At 52.7% G+C, this 14,670-nt stretch overlaps 5 protein-coding genes across 5 annotated transcripts; 2 read left to right on the top strand and 3 right to left on the bottom strand.

Moving 5' to 3' along the window:
* Window positions 1–952: 952 nt before the first annotated feature.
* IAQ61_006881 (uncharacterized protein) lies at window positions 953–4,278 on the top strand (the record flags this gene model as incomplete). Its single annotated transcript, XM_003845726.1, has 4 exons — window positions 953–1,078; window positions 1,158–2,319; window positions 2,369–3,667; window positions 3,734–4,278. The coding sequence occupies 4 exons, from the start codon at window positions 953–955 to the stop codon at window positions 4,276–4,278; spliced, it is 3,132 nt and encodes a 1,043-aa protein (XP_003845774.1).
* Window positions 4,279–4,687: 409 nt separating this feature from the next.
* CBS2 (Cytochrome B translational activator protein cbs2) lies at window positions 4,688–7,545 on the bottom strand. The gene is made up of 5 exons (XM_003845724.2): window positions 7,146–7,545; window positions 7,030–7,086; window positions 6,868–6,961; window positions 6,677–6,814; window positions 4,688–6,625 (listed from the first exon to the last, which is right to left on the bottom strand). Exons 1-5 carry the CDS (start codon window positions 7,272–7,274, stop codon window positions 5,481–5,483), a joined length of 1,563 nt encoding a protein of 520 aa, XP_003845772.1. The 5' UTR covers window positions 7,275–7,545; the 3' UTR covers window positions 4,688–5,480.
* Window positions 7,546–7,649: 104 nt separating this feature from the next.
* Window positions 7,650–7,886, bottom strand: IAQ61_006879 (uncharacterized protein; the record flags this gene model as incomplete). The annotated part of the gene is made up of 1 exon (XM_003845723.2): window positions 7,650–7,886. The coding sequence occupies one exon, from the start codon at window positions 7,884–7,886 to the stop codon at window positions 7,650–7,652; it is 237 nt and encodes a 78-aa protein (XP_003845771.2).
* A 585-nt stretch (window positions 7,887–8,471) lies between these two features.
* IAQ61_006878 (uncharacterized protein) lies at window positions 8,472–9,725 on the top strand (the record flags this gene model as incomplete). The annotated part of the gene is made up of 1 exon (XM_003845722.1): window positions 8,472–9,725. One exon carries the CDS (start codon window positions 8,472–8,474, stop codon window positions 9,723–9,725), a length of 1,254 nt encoding a protein of 417 aa, XP_003845770.1.
* A 1,187-nt stretch (window positions 9,726–10,912) lies between these two features.
* IAQ61_006877 (uncharacterized protein) lies at window positions 10,913–12,934 on the bottom strand. Its single transcript, XM_003845719.2, has 2 exons — window positions 12,317–12,934; window positions 10,913–12,205 (listed from the first exon to the last, which is right to left on the bottom strand). The coding sequence occupies exons 1-2, from the start codon at window positions 12,774–12,776 to the stop codon at window positions 11,487–11,489; spliced, it is 1,179 nt and encodes a 392-aa protein (XP_003845767.1). The 5' UTR covers window positions 12,777–12,934; the 3' UTR covers window positions 10,913–11,486.
* Between the last annotated feature and the right edge of the window lie 1,736 nt (window positions 12,935–14,670).

Below are 14,670 nucleotides of genomic sequence, written 5' to 3'. Positions count from 1 at the left end.
GAATGAGCAAGAACGCAAAAACTGCAGAATAGACAGTACAGAATGCAGTTGTAGTAGATACTCTATTGTTCCTATGTACTCCATCTAGACGCAAGGCCCCCGTAGATGAATGACATCACAGGTATACGTACCCAAGCTACCTAACCTTGATGCAACAAAGCGCGCCATGGCTAGTAGAGCAGAGTAGTATGACTTACTTGCCTTGCCGGTAGTTGACCATGCAGCAGCACAAACTGGGAACAGAGCCGGGTTTGTGCCTGCCAAGGGGCCTGCAGCCGTGAGCAGCGTGCGTAGGCTGCAAATGTCTTGGGCGTGCGACAACTGCAAGCAGAGGGTGGGTGACTTTGGTGTGACGCACCAGATTCGTTTCGTCATCAGAACCTACCTACTCTAGAAGTTAGAGCTGAGAACTGACATAAACGTTACCATGCTGAACACAGCTACCTACATATATACACCTACATGGATCCAACATGCTGATCGACGGCAACCCATCTAACAAGAGTGCGCATCCCGGATCGTAGTCGGTAGTAGCCGATCAGCCCCTGCTAAGCGTCCCCCAGACCAGAGCGCCGTCGTGCTTTGACGGTACCGTACCTAGCTCGATCCATCTCCAGTCTGATGGTCGTCGTGAATTGGACAACTGTACATAGCCATCCAGACGACTTGCTGACCCACCTCCTCTCGCCGCCGCCTCTTCTCTTCTTGTCCATCCTTGTTTAGACTGGCCAGAATAGGTTGGCGACATCAATGCGATAATCGGCCTTCTAGACCCTTTCTCTCTCTCTCTCTCTCTCTCTCTCTCTCTCTCTCTCTCTTTCTCCCCCCCTCCTCTCCCCACTCCCCACTGGTGTATAGGTACCTGGGGTAGGTAGTAGTAGTCTTCGACCGACAGGCCACGTTTGAGCGCGGCGCAATCGTGTTGGCCCTCTCTCTCTCTGGCCATGCCAACATGTCAAGAGCGTCCACCCCATCGCTACCCGTCTACCATGCCTCAGCCGGACACTCCAAGACTTCGCGGGACGCATCGCCGTCGTTGCAGCCCTCGGCGGCCTCAAAACGCACCAGCGCGCCTTCTGTATGCCATTCGCGCCTCCACCTTGCCCTAAAGCGTTGCTGATAGGTCTGACTCTGACCCTGATCCTGACCGTGAACAGTCAATAACATCGTCGTACTCGCTTCTGTCCTCACAAGAAACTGCCCACAAACTGTCCACGTCCATCACCCACGGCCTCTCCTCCTCAGACGCCGCCGCGCGCATTCACCAACATGGCACCAACGAACTCCCACACGAAGAACCAGAGCCGCTGTGGCTGCGCTTTGTCAAGCAGTTCAAAGAGACGCTCATATTGCTCTTATTGGGCTCCGCCGCTGTCTCTCTCCTACTGGGCAATCTGGAGGATGCCGTCAGCATAGCAGTGGCGGTGACCATTGTCGTAACCGTGGGCTTTGTGCAGGAATATCGCTCGGAAAAGTCGATTGAAGCGCTCAATCAGCTGGTTCCGCACTCTGCACACATCATTCGCGCGGGAGTAGAGCCGACAAGAAACGGGCGGGTGCCCAACGGCATCGCTACCGAAGCCATTGAAATGGAGGATTTAAAAGATACCCCTGCGACGTTAGCAGCCGCAGAGAGCAAGTCGAGTACCATATCCGCCACCCTGCTGGTCCCTGGCGACTTGGTCCTATTCCACACAGGCGATCGCATCCCAGCCGACATACGCATCACACACGCCGCAGATCTCAGCATCGACGAGTCCAACTTGACGGGCGAAAACGAGCCGGTTACCAAGTCGCCAGATGTCATCGCACCTCCGCCAGGCATCCAACGGCCCGCCTCGCCCTACTATCCTTCTGAAGCTGCGGGAACCGTGGGCGCAGACATACGCCTCAACGACCAGAAGAATATCGCTTTCATGGGAACATTGGTCAGATCAGGATACGGACAAGGCATTGTGGTAGGAACAGGAGCCAACACCGAGTTTGGCGCCATTTCAGCCTCCTTGGGGGAGATTGAGAGTCCGCGGACGCCTCTGCAACTCTCCATGGACCGCCTTGGAAAGGACCTAAGTTACATGTCATTTGGTGTCATCGCCTTCATTGGCCTGATTGGACTCTGGCGGGGCTGGAAGTTTCTCGAGGTCTTTCAAATCGCCGTTTCGCTGGCCGTAGCAGCTATTCCAGAGGGACTGCCAATCATCGTTACGGTCACCCTTGCCTTGGGCGTGTTGAGAATGTCCAAGCGAGATGCCATCGTTCGACGGCTGCCAAGCGTAGAGACGTTAGCTTCCGTTAATGTTGTGTGCACCGACAAGACAGGTTCGTATCTTCAAAAGGCATGTCTACGTCGATGGCTCACTATCCCTAGGCACACTAACAACGAATCATATGACTGTCACAAAGATATGGCACTTCGATGAGGCGCTTCCAGTGGATATCAAGAAGAAGCATGCGTCCACAGATCTCGATCCACCCACTCGCAAAATTCTCCGAATCGGTAATATTGTGAACAACGCCCGTCTGCTCAGCGACCAAGCTGCATCAGCAGCATCAGCAGCAGTTCTGTCTTCAACGTCTTTTGGAGACGACAACGCCACCACAAAGAGCCGCTGGGTAGGCCAGCCCACAGATGTTGCCTTACTAGACCTTCTAGACGCATTTGGAGAAGATGATATCCGGGAACGACTCGGTGACCGCAAGTTTGAAACACCTTTTAGCTCCGAGAGGAAGTGGATGGGTGTTGTGATCAGTGGAAGTGCATGCGGGGATGTTACCCCAGGCTCTGACTTTGCATACGTCAAAGGCGCTCTCGAAAGAGTGCTTGATCGATGTGACACATACGTTACCGCTCAGGGTCGGGAATTTGTTCTAGATCAAGCAAAGAAACAAGAAGCTTTTGATGCTGCAGAGTCCATGGCGCAAGAAGGCTTACGTGTTCTCGGCTTCGCAAGTGGATCATCAAAGAGTAAAAAGAAGGGAGCCAGCGGGACTTCGACACCAGCTACGACAGGCTCTGCGCTTGGAGATGACGAGCAATATCGTGGTCTTGTCTTCGCTGGACTCGTCGGCATGAATGATCCGCCACGAAAGGGTGTGGAGAAGGCGATTCGACGGCTGATGGCAGGCAAAGTCAAAGTGATTATGATTACAGGTGATGCAGAGACCACTGCCGTTGCCATTGGCAAGAGCTTGGGAATGCCCATTACGACCAATTCAGCGCTTGGAAAGTCGGTCATTCGTGGTGACGAACTCGACCAGATGAGCGATGAGGAACTGTCACAGGCCATCGCCACGACTTCTGTGTTCGCGCGCACCAGCCCTGAACATAAGATGAAGATCATCCGCGCTCTACAGTCACGTGGTGATGTCGTTGCCATGACTGGTGACGGTGTCAATGATGCGCCAGCGCTCAAAAAGGCTGATATTGGCATCTCCATGGGTCGCTTGGGCACAGACGTGGCAAAGGAAGCCGCAGACATGATTCTCACAGACGACAACTTTGCAACCATTCTAAATGCAATTGAAGAAGGCAAAGGCATCTTCTACAACATCCAAAACTTCCTCACCTTCCAGCTCAGCACCTCCGCCGCAGCACTCAGCCTTGTCCTCCTCAGTACCTTCCTCGGCTTCCAGAATCCGCTCAACGCCATGCAGATTCTCTGGATCAGTAATGCCCCCCGTTTCCTGCTTCTCGCCTTAACGCACACCACACCTTACTAACCATACCTACCAGATATCCTCATGGACGGCCCACCCGCTCAATCCCTAGGCGTCGAGCCCGTCGACCCAGCCGTCATGGCCCTCCCTCCTCGCCCCCGCCACGCACGCGTCCTAACGCGGCCCCTCATCCAACGCGTCCTACAATCCGCAACCATCATCATGCTCGGCACCCTCACAACCTACTACCGCGAAATGTCGATTGACAACCAAGTCACCGCGCGCGATACCACCATGACGTTTACCTGCTTTGTCCTCTTCGACATGTTCAACGCGCTCACCTGCCGCTCATCGAGCAAATCCATCCTCGCGGGCGAGATTGGCCTCTTTGATAACAAAATGTTTAATTATGCGGTTGCCGGCAGCTTGCTCGGACAGGCCATGGTCGTCTATTTTCCGCCCCTGCAGCGCGTGTTTCAGACAGAGGCGCTCGGCCTCGCCGACTGGGCGCATTTGCTGGCTGTTGCGAGTTGTGTGTTTTGGGCGGATGAGGGGAGGAAGTGGTGGGTGAGGTGGAAGGTTAGGCGGGGTATGGGTGGTGGGTATAGTACGGTTGTGTAGGTTGGTTGTTTTGGGTTGATGATGGGGGAGGTGGGCGCGTGGTTTAGTGGTTGTGGAAGGGGATGATGAGGAAAAGTGGGAAATTATATATATATAACATTATATATATATATATATATACAAATGATTTGTTTCTTACAAATTGGGTTCATCCTGTGTGATTTAATTTTCTCGGCTTGAATTGTGTTGGTCGTGATGGATCAAGTTGAGTGTTTGATTTCATTTCCACTATACACTCCCCTTTCTTCTTTACACATTCATGGTCCCTTGGACCTCCTCCCAACATCCATCCATCCATCCATCCCCACCCCCCTCAAACCAACCCCACCCTCCTCATCTCCCCCTCCAACGCCCCCCACCCCCTCTCCCCCGCCATCCCCCCCTCCCACCCCCTCCTCGCCCCCCACCCCATCCACCAAAAACAGCCACAAGCCCAGCACCAAAGAAACGCAAGAGCGAGGAAGACGTCATAGCAAAGGAGTGTCGTGATTGCCGAGGGATTGTAGAAGGTGGGGTTTATCTGGGGGTCTGTTGGGGGCGTGGGGGGTGGGGTGGTGCTGGGGCTGATGCTGGGGCTGGTGCTGGTGACGCTCATAGTGGTAGTGGTAGTGGTGGGGGTGCTGAGAATACCGGTCTCGTTGATATCGGTTGTGACATGCCAGCCCGCATGCATGCTCTCTGTGATGCTTGACCCGGTACTCGTGCCCTGCACTGAGACGAGGAGGAGGAGAAAGCTTAGGAGGACAAGGGCGGGGAGCATTGTGAGAATGCCCTTTGTTTTGCAGGAGTTGCGGTTGGTTTGGATGGGTGGTATGGGATTGTGTGTGTTGATGCGGGTGGCGCTGGTAGTTATGGTGTGGTGGGTAGAGATGGGTGTGAATATAAAGGATAGAAACGAAAGGATTGTCGAAAAGGAGTGTGGATAGGAAGATAAGAGAGGACGTCTTGAGTGACAAGAAACGAGAAGAGAGAAGACTGCTTATGTATATACTGCGAGGGGAGTTCTGGCGACAATACCATCATGTGCACAATAGCTAGGTATCAGTTGCGGTGAAGACCACAGACGGAAATGGTGAAGGTGAATCCAATCACGTCTGGCACCCAACGTGGCCAAAGGACAGTCCATATTTTTGTGTATATACAGGACAAACGCCAAAACGCGCTCATGTCGGGAAATGCATTGTCTCGTCATCATGTCCATACTACTGTGCCTTGTCCCAGGGCAGAGCAAAGGTGGATACCCAGTCCTCGACCTCCTTCCGTAGCTGTACGATGTCGGTGATGTCTTGGCCTTCACCGACGTACTCCTTGAATGCTGCGACGCTGGCGGGTGCTTTGCGACCGCTCTCTTCTGCTTTCTTCTTGGCTTCCTTGTCGAGCTTCTGCGTGATGCCCACGGCGCGGTGCACTACGTCAGCGACGCGCTTGAAGTCCTCAGCTTGAAAGCCGCGTGTGGTCATGGCGGGGGTTCCGATGCGTAGACCGCCTGGCTTCATGGCTGATTTGTCCCCAGGAACAGTGTTCTTATTCGAGGCTACACCAACGAGCTCAAGGACGCGCTCGACACGTGCACCGTCTACCCCTCGGTCCTTGAGGTCGACAAGGACCAAGTGATTATCTGTGCCTCCACTGACTATGTTGTATCCCAGACCGCCGTTCTCCTTGGAGTCGCCTAGTCGTTGGGCGAGCGCCTTTGCATTCTCGAGGACCTGCTGCTGGTAGTCCTTGAATTCTTTGCTTTGTGCTTGTTGAAGCGCAACCGCCAAGGCAGTGATGGTGTGATTGTGAGGTCCTCCCTGGTGACCTGGGAACACGGACGCATTAATCGGTCCCTCCAGGTCGTACATCTCTTCGTTTCCCTTCTTATCCACCTTCCGCACGCCCTTGCGGTAGAAGATCATAGCGCCGCGGGGGCCGCGCAATGATTTGTGGGTAGTGGTGGTGACGATGTCAGAGTGGGGGAACGGCGATGGGATGACGCCAGCAGCGACAAGACCCGAGATATGAGCCATATCAGAGAGAAGGTATGCGCCAACCTCATCGGCCACCTTGCGCATGCGCTCGTACTCGATCAGTCGGCTGTATGCAGATGTACCCGCCACAATGACCTTGGGCCTGTACAGGTGTGCCAGGTCCGCCATCTTGTCGTAATCGATAATGCCAGTCTTCTCGTTGAGCCTGTATGGGAGGGTTTCGTAGTATTTTGAAACGGCAGAGATTTTCTTGGTTGGTGTCTGGTAGCCATGCGACAAGTGGCCGCCATGTGGGAGATCGAGACTGAGGATGCGGTCATGGGTGTTGAGAACGGCGGAGTAGGCGTAGAGATTTGCGGGAGAGCCAGAGAGAGCTGTTTAATTGTCATTAGATCAGCACTTTCAATCGTGCACTCTTGACTCACGCTGTACGTTGACGCCCCACTCAGCCGGGCTCAGGCCAAAAGCTTTGAGCGCTCTTTCCTGGCATAACCGCTCAGCCTCGTCGATGTGCTCGTTACCACCGTAGTATCTTGCGCCAGGGTAGCCTTCCGAGTACTTGTCTATAGCACCGTGTGAGCCGCGTGGCGAGACGTGACTGTGATAGTCAACCTACTCTGCATAACACTGCCCAGGGCATCGAGCACGGCCTGTGACGTGAAGTTCTCCGATGGAATCAGGTTGATAAAATGCTTCTGGCGGTTCTTCTCCTACAGTAGAAAGCTATATCAGCAGTGTTCTCTGAGTAAAGCTGGCCTTCCATGGGGAGGCCACGAACCTTGTTGATAATCTCGAATACTGTGGGATCAGCTTGCTCGAGGTCTTGTGACAGCACCTGACGTGATTTGTTAGCACAATTGCCAGTTACCCAAACACACGCAGTTGCAGGGCTACCTTTTGCTGTGCCTCCACGGTTGTCGCATAGCCCCGCCTTAATCTGGGGCGGTTTGTGGCCAGAGAAGCAGTGGGACGGGCGATGAACTGGCGCAATGGCGCTCTACAGGCTCGGAGAGTCGTCGCCATCTTATGATGAATGTGCTTTCACCAAAAGAAAGCAGAAGTAGCAAAGGACGTGCTGTGACTCTTCTCTTTAAACCAGCTGTGAGAGCTGTTGCGATACCGTAGCCGGACCTGTAGTCTCAAAGAGGCAACCCCAGTGATGGGCCCGCTTAATGACGGCGTCTGTTGGGGTCTTACTCCCCGGCGCAAGGCTGGTAGGCCGGGGCGGCAGTTTTTCCGACGGCCAATATATCCTCGCTTCCGACGTCGCGACTTCGTCTGTTGTTTTTCTCTTCACAACTAAAACCAAGATGATTCAACGCTTCTGTACTCAGTCGTATCCTCACTTGGCCCGCGCAAGCTGGTCGACGTGGGAGCTGCTGACACGCTTCGGGCACCTCACCACCCATAGAAGACGAAAAGTCTACATGATTGGCATATGTTGTATCTTGTATCGTCGCTGATTTGCTCGATGGATGACAATGGGATGATGTTGGGACGGATTCGACAGTTTCCTGGATGGACTGTCATGGTCAGGACAAGCCACATTCTTTGGCAAGCATCCACATCCCACTTGATGTTGTTGATGTTGTTGATGTTGTTGATGTTGTTGATGTTGATGATGATGATGATCATGTGTGGTGGTGATTGCGTGTGGGAGTGGGTGGACGTGTGCAACAGGTCTGTGTCTGTCTCTCCTATGAATGTGTAGGGCTCGTAGGTAGTCTCTCAATAATAAATCACAGGCTTTTCACTTCTTCACTTCAACACACTATCACTGTCTGATACACACGGTTGTTGGCTTACTAGCACCCAGGATGAACGTGTCCTTTTGCTTTCCTCTTCCCTTTGCCACAACATAAGCTTTCTCCTTCACAGACGGTCTACGGGTGGTTCCTTCTGTATCGTATGCGCCAAGGCTACGCTTAAACCTCAACACACAACGTTTCGTCGTATGTAGAAGGCACGCGTTGTGGGCCATGACTTCCACTACTTTTTTTTTAACGCGCTTCTGTGAGCGCGCTATCGCCGGTCATGCCTTCTCACTAGGTAAGCAAGCCACCACGCCGTTGCTTCTATATCTACCCTCCATCCCCACACTTCACACCGACTGCGATCCATCAACAGCTCCCTCACCAACCACACACCGCCACCTGCCTACGCCTACGCCTATGCCTACGCCTACTTGCTACACCTGAACGCGTGACCTCGACCTCCACCATGGCTCGCAAACCCAAAACCACGCCCCTCGGTCCAACTGCAACCCCCATTCTCAACAGTAGCCCAGAGCTTGTTAGCCCTTCAAAACTACCCCAGTTCAACAAGTCTACCGGTCGCCCGATACGTAAGAGTGCAGGCAAAGCCATGAAAGCCGCAGGCTACGTAGATTCAAAAGTCATTGAAGAGGATGATTCCATACCCTTGAGCTCCGAAGAGGACGAAGAGGACGACGGAGACGATGACATTATGGGACCACCAAGTCGATCCGCCAAAGCCAAAGCAAGAGCAAAATCCAAACGCAAGCGCAGTCCTTCACCGGCCTCGCCCTATCTTGAGCCCATCATCTACAACCAGGAGGTGGGGGACCTTACCGACGATGAGACTGGTGGTGCATTCCATCGCCACACCCCCAAAATTGCGCCAACGACCTTGCAGTTCAATGTGCCACTTGGCTACCATGGCCCACTTACTGTAAAGCTTGTCGGCTCCATGCTCCATGCTGGGGAGCAAGCTGAGCCTTATGAGATGCGGCAAGGGCGAACAAAGAGGGCACGTACCGACACGGTGCCTTCGGCACGAAGCTCCAGCAGAGAAGCTCGGAAAGGCTTTGAGGATCTGCCGCCAGAAATACGAAATACCATTTACCATTATGTTTTCGTCCGTAAAGGATTGGATCTCACGGTGCCCATCACAAAGGTTGGCGGGAATCTCTGCCAGTCAGCGCAATTCCTACGAACCTGTCGGCTCGTCCATCAAGAAGGATGCTCAGTTTTGTACGGCGAGAACACATTCTACTTTGCCCGCAACCATTCTGTCCGCAGCCCGTTCTGGGAGCCGGTGCTCAAAGAAGTGGGCTATCAAGACATGCTGCAATTTCTTCGTATGATCGGACCAGAGAACCTTCAGTACCTGCGAGATATCAAGATCGCATTTGACGATGCCGCCCCACGACACACAACGTACTTGTGGTCGAACGAGGCGCGACGCTATCTAAACGACGAGTTCCTCTTACATTGTCTGCGTATTCTTCGCGAGGCCAAATTGCGTAAGATCAAGCTGCAGTTCTGTGGCAGACGCCATGTCTACAAATCTGACGTCAAATTTCTCGGCTACCTCGAGCAGATCAAGGTCGACGAGGTCACTAGCTTTTCTGATTGGTATACACCTTACGAAAAAATATCCGCTGTTGTCTTCCATGACCTCAAGACGTCCATGGTCCGGAAGAAGAAGCTGTATGAGAAGGAATCACCTTGAACGAACACCAAACACACGACTTTGACGATCATGAGAACAGACGTCACATCCCAGTATATTTAATACCCCATTGGCTATCTGGCTTTTGTTTCCAGCCCTCACCGATAGTGTTCTTTTCTATAGATTGGCTATGTTGCCACGATCCTATTTTCCTTGCGTTTTGTTGTCTTCTGAAGTCTCCAGTACTCATACTTAATACCTTTCCAATCACATGCCATATCATTTGTTCTTTGATGATACCTACACACATGGCGCCCAGACATGCCTGAAGGACTCAGTGCCTGATTCTCGGCGCACCCGTTAGCGGTTGCTCTGCATCTCATGGTTTTCGATGGAGAAGACGAACACCCAGATGTTCACGCATGAAGTTTTCAATTCCATCATCTTGCTCAAAACATACCTGTCTGCAGTAATAAAGTCATATAAATTGAACAACGTAATCTTCAAGCTCACTCGTGAAACCAATCCACACCCAATGCCCTTCATCATCATCAACATCATCAACACCACCACCACCACAAACACACCCACACCGTCTATCACTCTCACGTCCCCACCCAAGCGGCTAATCACACTTCTCGTACCCCGTTCCCGCATACACGTCACCGTTCTCGCTACCCTGCTCCTGCCAGACACAATCTACCTAAGCGAACGGAACCCCACAAGTTCGTTGCACGGCTTTCATCGAACGGGAATCTGGAATCTGCATGCATGCACATGCACGCACGCACACGCACGCACGCACGCATATGCATATGCATGGCCCCCAATCTCGTTCGGGATCAGAGGCCGCTGCACTGTATACGCATATCGGTCTAGACATGTGTATGTCCAGATTATTGAAATTCTCGTGCTGGAGATGCGCGATGCAGTCGGGGGGTTTTTCCGTGGTGAAGCTTGGGCGGTTGGGGAAGGTGGATAGCAAAGAGAGGGAGTCGGTTAAGTAATTTCGGAGCTTGGCTGGAGGGGGGGATGTTGGTATAGGAACTTGCACTAGCTGCAATAGTATACATATACACCTGTAGTACAATACGTCCTCTCAAGTACGGTACCTACTGTCTTTACTTGTACCAAACCCTACAACAACGGGATGGAATCTTCCCACGCGGCGTTGTCCGCCGAAGTGGCGCATCTACCGTACCGGTACCGCACGTATAAAACTCCCACTATACCCCACCCCCCTCCCCCAACATTCCCAACATTTTTCCCGCTCTCCCTCCCAATTCGCCCGAATCTTGCCCCGTCTTCGTGTTGCGCATCACTGGGGTTCTCAGCCTCCGAGGAGGGTAGGGTTGTTTTTGTTGGGCGGAGGGTACGGTGTCGGCGCGATCGATATACAATAGTCCAGTACACGTAGGTATACTAGGTGCCGGTATATACAAGTAGTGGATGGGATCTGGGTTTGGGGGTGTAGGTACCTCGGATTCGGGACGCGTGCGGTGGGTGTGTTATATATATGGATAAGTGTTTTAAGTACATGCGGGTTGCATCGTAGGTTTGGGCGGGCGGTGCGGGTATGCGGTGAGCAATATGGATGGGCTCCCGCTGCATGCACGGTTGCTTTGACATCGAGGCTGTGGTGGTTGGGGGAGGATGTTTTGCCGTGTGGGGTGTTCTGTGGAGGAAGGTTTTTTTTCGAGAGTGAGTGTTCAGAGTTAGGAAGCATCCAATACCATCTGCTGGGAAAGATTTTGTCCTGTTCCTGCATCCTGATCCTTCATCCTTTTCGTAGTCTCGGTGACTGTGGGTATGTGCATCGCATTAAGCTGTCTTGCCTCTCCTTTTCTTGAACTCCTCGATCCACCCTGCGGCTTTGTCCTTGGGCACCACACTGATCCTTACCAATCCGTCCACGACCTCCGTCTTCCCGCTCCCGAGAACCTTGCCTAGAGTCATCTTCTTTCCTACCTTGATTAAACCGCCGGCTGTCGTCTCCATGTAAGCCTCCACATTCTCAACCGTATACTCGTGCTTTTCGTCCCATGGCAGGGGAAATATGTAGTCAAGATGCTCCTCCAGCTTCTCCCTCTCCGAGAAGGCTTTGACGAAATCCGACTGCGAATCTGTGGGATAGAGCAGGATGACGGGGAATGTGAGCAAGGATGAAGGGTCCATGGGGTCTTGCAGCTTCATCGCTGCATCTTCTAGATCCGGCGGCGTCTCGGTGCTCCTCGTCATGATGTTCCGGGCCTTCAGTGCAAGCGTCAGAGTCGCCCGTTCCGAAGCGGCCTTCTCCTCTCGTGCTCGGCGTCCCGCTTCCACAGAGGCAACGTATTGTTTCCTTGCCGTGATTTTGGCCTGGAGCGCCTGGAGCGGCGCATTGGCCGGGTCAGTGGCTAGACCGCGATTGCATGCCCATTCTGCTTCTGGGAGCTTGTCCAGTGCGAGACACGCGGTCGCAGAACGGTAGAAGGCTTTCACATTGGTTGGGTTGATTCGAAGTGTTGATGCACAGTCTAGGATACAGGAGCGATAGTTTTCTGTAGTTGTCAGCACTACGCTTCATCTATGGTGTGTAAAAAATCTAACGAAGATCATTTCTTGCCTTTGATCAAAGGCTCATCAAAGGAGAAAGATTTTTGCACACTCACTTTTTTCCAGGTTGCACAAAGCTCTGTTGACGTAGCATGCCTCTTCAATTGCTTTTTCCTTCTTTGCCTCTTCTGCTTCGTTTACTTCAACGTCAATCACATCCGGTCCTTCAGCGTCTGGGTCCAATGCTTTCTGAGGTCCTTTGAGAGCTGCTATGGCCTTGTCATAGAACTCTTTGGCGTTGGTCCATTGTTTCGCTCTGGCGCACTCGTTGCCTTGCTGACGGAAGTTTTCTGCCACTTCGGCGCGAGTACCTTCGTAGGCCAGCGCTTTCAACGCCTCCAAGGCCACGTTCTCGCCCCCCTCACCGTCCGTCTCGTCCAGGCTGGTCATGAACAGTGGCATCCGGTTCATTTCTTTCACTAGTTCATCCACGCTCATTGACTTGACTTCTGCCATGTTTGGAGGTAGGTCTGCCGACGATGGTTGGGCCGCATCTTGACTCTTCTTTTCCGCCATAGTGTCGTCGATATATGCTTGGCGGTTATACTTTGCTTCAATCGTGAATTATTTACGGTGGAACAGAGGACAAAATTCCATTTGATAGTTGCTTAGTCATTGGTGGGGTCCAACAGAAACCCTCAGAAAACTCGCAAGGCTGCCAACTACGGTTTCTGACTCTGCATCGTCCATGTCGAACGACTTGCCAGGACAACGCAACACCACAAATAGCGCTTGCTGCAATTAGTACGGAGAGATGGGGCCTTTGGAGAGGAAGTCGGTTGGCAATGGGCATGTTCATTTTGCAGCTGCCACAAGGGTATCCTTACTTGCTGGGCTTACAGTACCCCTCATTCATCGCAGATCAATCCTCCAAAAGGGTATATGCCTTCTCAATACTGTTGCCGTCTGGCCTGAGCCAGCCGCTTTCGAACAGTCTGTCGAATTGCACTCTTGCGGCCACAATGGCAAGATGGTTAGGTAGACAGGATCGACGCCATCTGACGGCTGCCCTTGCAGCCGCGGTTGTCCGCAGTACGGGCGGCCCACTCTCTGCTTCACACAGCATGGCAGGACAAGGCCCCCCATGCCCCCCTCTCCTATCTCGACAACTCGACTCGAGTCTCGACTCGTCTGATGAATCCGACGACTAATGTTCCTACAGCATCGCCGTATTGGCTACCACGATCATAGGTAAGGCTGGCTCTGGCGGCATTCGGTCAAATATTGTTCTGCCGCGTAGTACGCGACATCGGCACACGCGACGCCTCCCTCAAAGTTTCCACGCCATCGGAAAACGTCTTGTCCTTGAAATCTCGGAAACGACGGTCATCATGGGTGCTCACGCTATCGCACCGAATCGAGATGACCGATGTTCGATTCGATTGACTTGGTCCCGACTATACTTATATCTTGCATGTGACCAAAGAGAGGGGTCACTTCTCTCCTCTTGCTCCCAAGATTATCGAAACCCTATTGCCTTCTGCATCCACACCTATCATGTCCGAGGCAATCGACTGGTTAATCGCCTATATGGGTAGCTAGTACAGGTACGCATACCTTCGGGACCAACGCTCCTGTCAAGCTCCCGGCACTTCCATACAAATAGGCTCGTGCCGTCGATCTCGACTCGAGTCCTCTCCTTTCTACCGCCAAGAATGCACAGGACATGGCTGCTAGCACCAATGTGGAGGCGGCATTTCCGCATGTGGTTCGACAATACAACCATGACACTCGACTTTCATGCAACAGCCTGCTTCCTTCGCAGAATTTAATATGGCCCCTTTCAGCGGGCATGTATGTTTATACATAATTCGAATGCAGTGGAAAGTCTTGTATTCACATGCGCATAAGGTTATTGCCAGGTGCGTTCCAATCGACGTTGAAATTGCAGGCTATTAACATGCAGAATCGTTGGGTGCCGATGCTCTGATCACAATCTGAGCACGCCTCATGCCCAAAGCTCATGCTCCTAAGAGGGCAAGCCTGCGGCGTAGCCATGAGAGGCTGAAACTCAGGATCAGTCTTCATTAAGATGGCGAGACCTGTCAGGAAGCTAATGATTAGGCAAGCTGATGGCCACAGGAAGCTTTTAACAGTAGCCAGAGTTTTCTCGCAAATTGCTGTGATCAACAACCTTTGACGTTTCCCAGAAACCAGAAGCCAGCCGTTCCCCGGCAACACGCGCCACTCAGCCACTTGGAGGTCCCGTCACGCATTGTCACACCCCTATCATTGATGTTGCTGCCGGACGAAGTCTCTAGTGGACAGATGGTTCGCGCCATCGTCACTACATACATAGTACAGTACCCCTGGTCGGGTCATTTCATTTGGCCTCGCCAACGCGGTGGTCAGGGCTGCGGAACACAGTTGAACGGTAGGGTACTAAGTGCTGGACGTTGGATATCAACTA

Source organism: Plenodomus lingam (genome assembly GCF_022343315.1).
Source record: "Plenodomus lingam strain CAN1 chromosome Unknown contig_26, whole genome shotgun sequence".
In the NCBI taxonomy this organism is placed as follows: domain Eukaryota; kingdom Fungi; phylum Ascomycota; class Dothideomycetes; order Pleosporales; family Leptosphaeriaceae; genus Plenodomus; species Plenodomus lingam.
The sequence above is the reverse complement of the archived record's forward strand: the minus strand, read 5'-3'. Positions and strand labels throughout refer to the sequence as shown.

Excerpts from the sequence above, each read along its gene's own strand:
- IAQ61_006877 (XM_003845719.2), bottom strand. The coding sequence starts at position 12,776 with ATGGCGGAAAAGAAGAGTCAAGATGCGGCCCAACCATCGTCGGCAGAC. Across the intron at positions 12,206-12,316 it reads TTTGTGCAACCTGGAAAAAA|AAAACTATCGCTCCTGTATC; the intron begins GTGAGTGTGCAA and ends TGACAACTACAG.
- CBS2 (XM_003845724.2), bottom strand. The coding sequence starts at position 7,274 with ATGGCGACGACTCTCCGAGCCTGTAGAGCGCCATTGCGCCAGTTCATC. Across the intron at positions 7,087-7,145 it reads CCGTGGAGGCACAGCAAAAG|GTGCTGTCACAAGACCTCGA; the intron begins GTAGCCCTGCAA and ends AAATCACGTCAG. Across the intron at positions 6,815-6,867 it reads CCTGGGCAGTGTTATGCAGA|ACAAGTACTCGGAAGGCTAC; the intron begins GTAGGTTGACTA and ends ACGGTGCTATAG.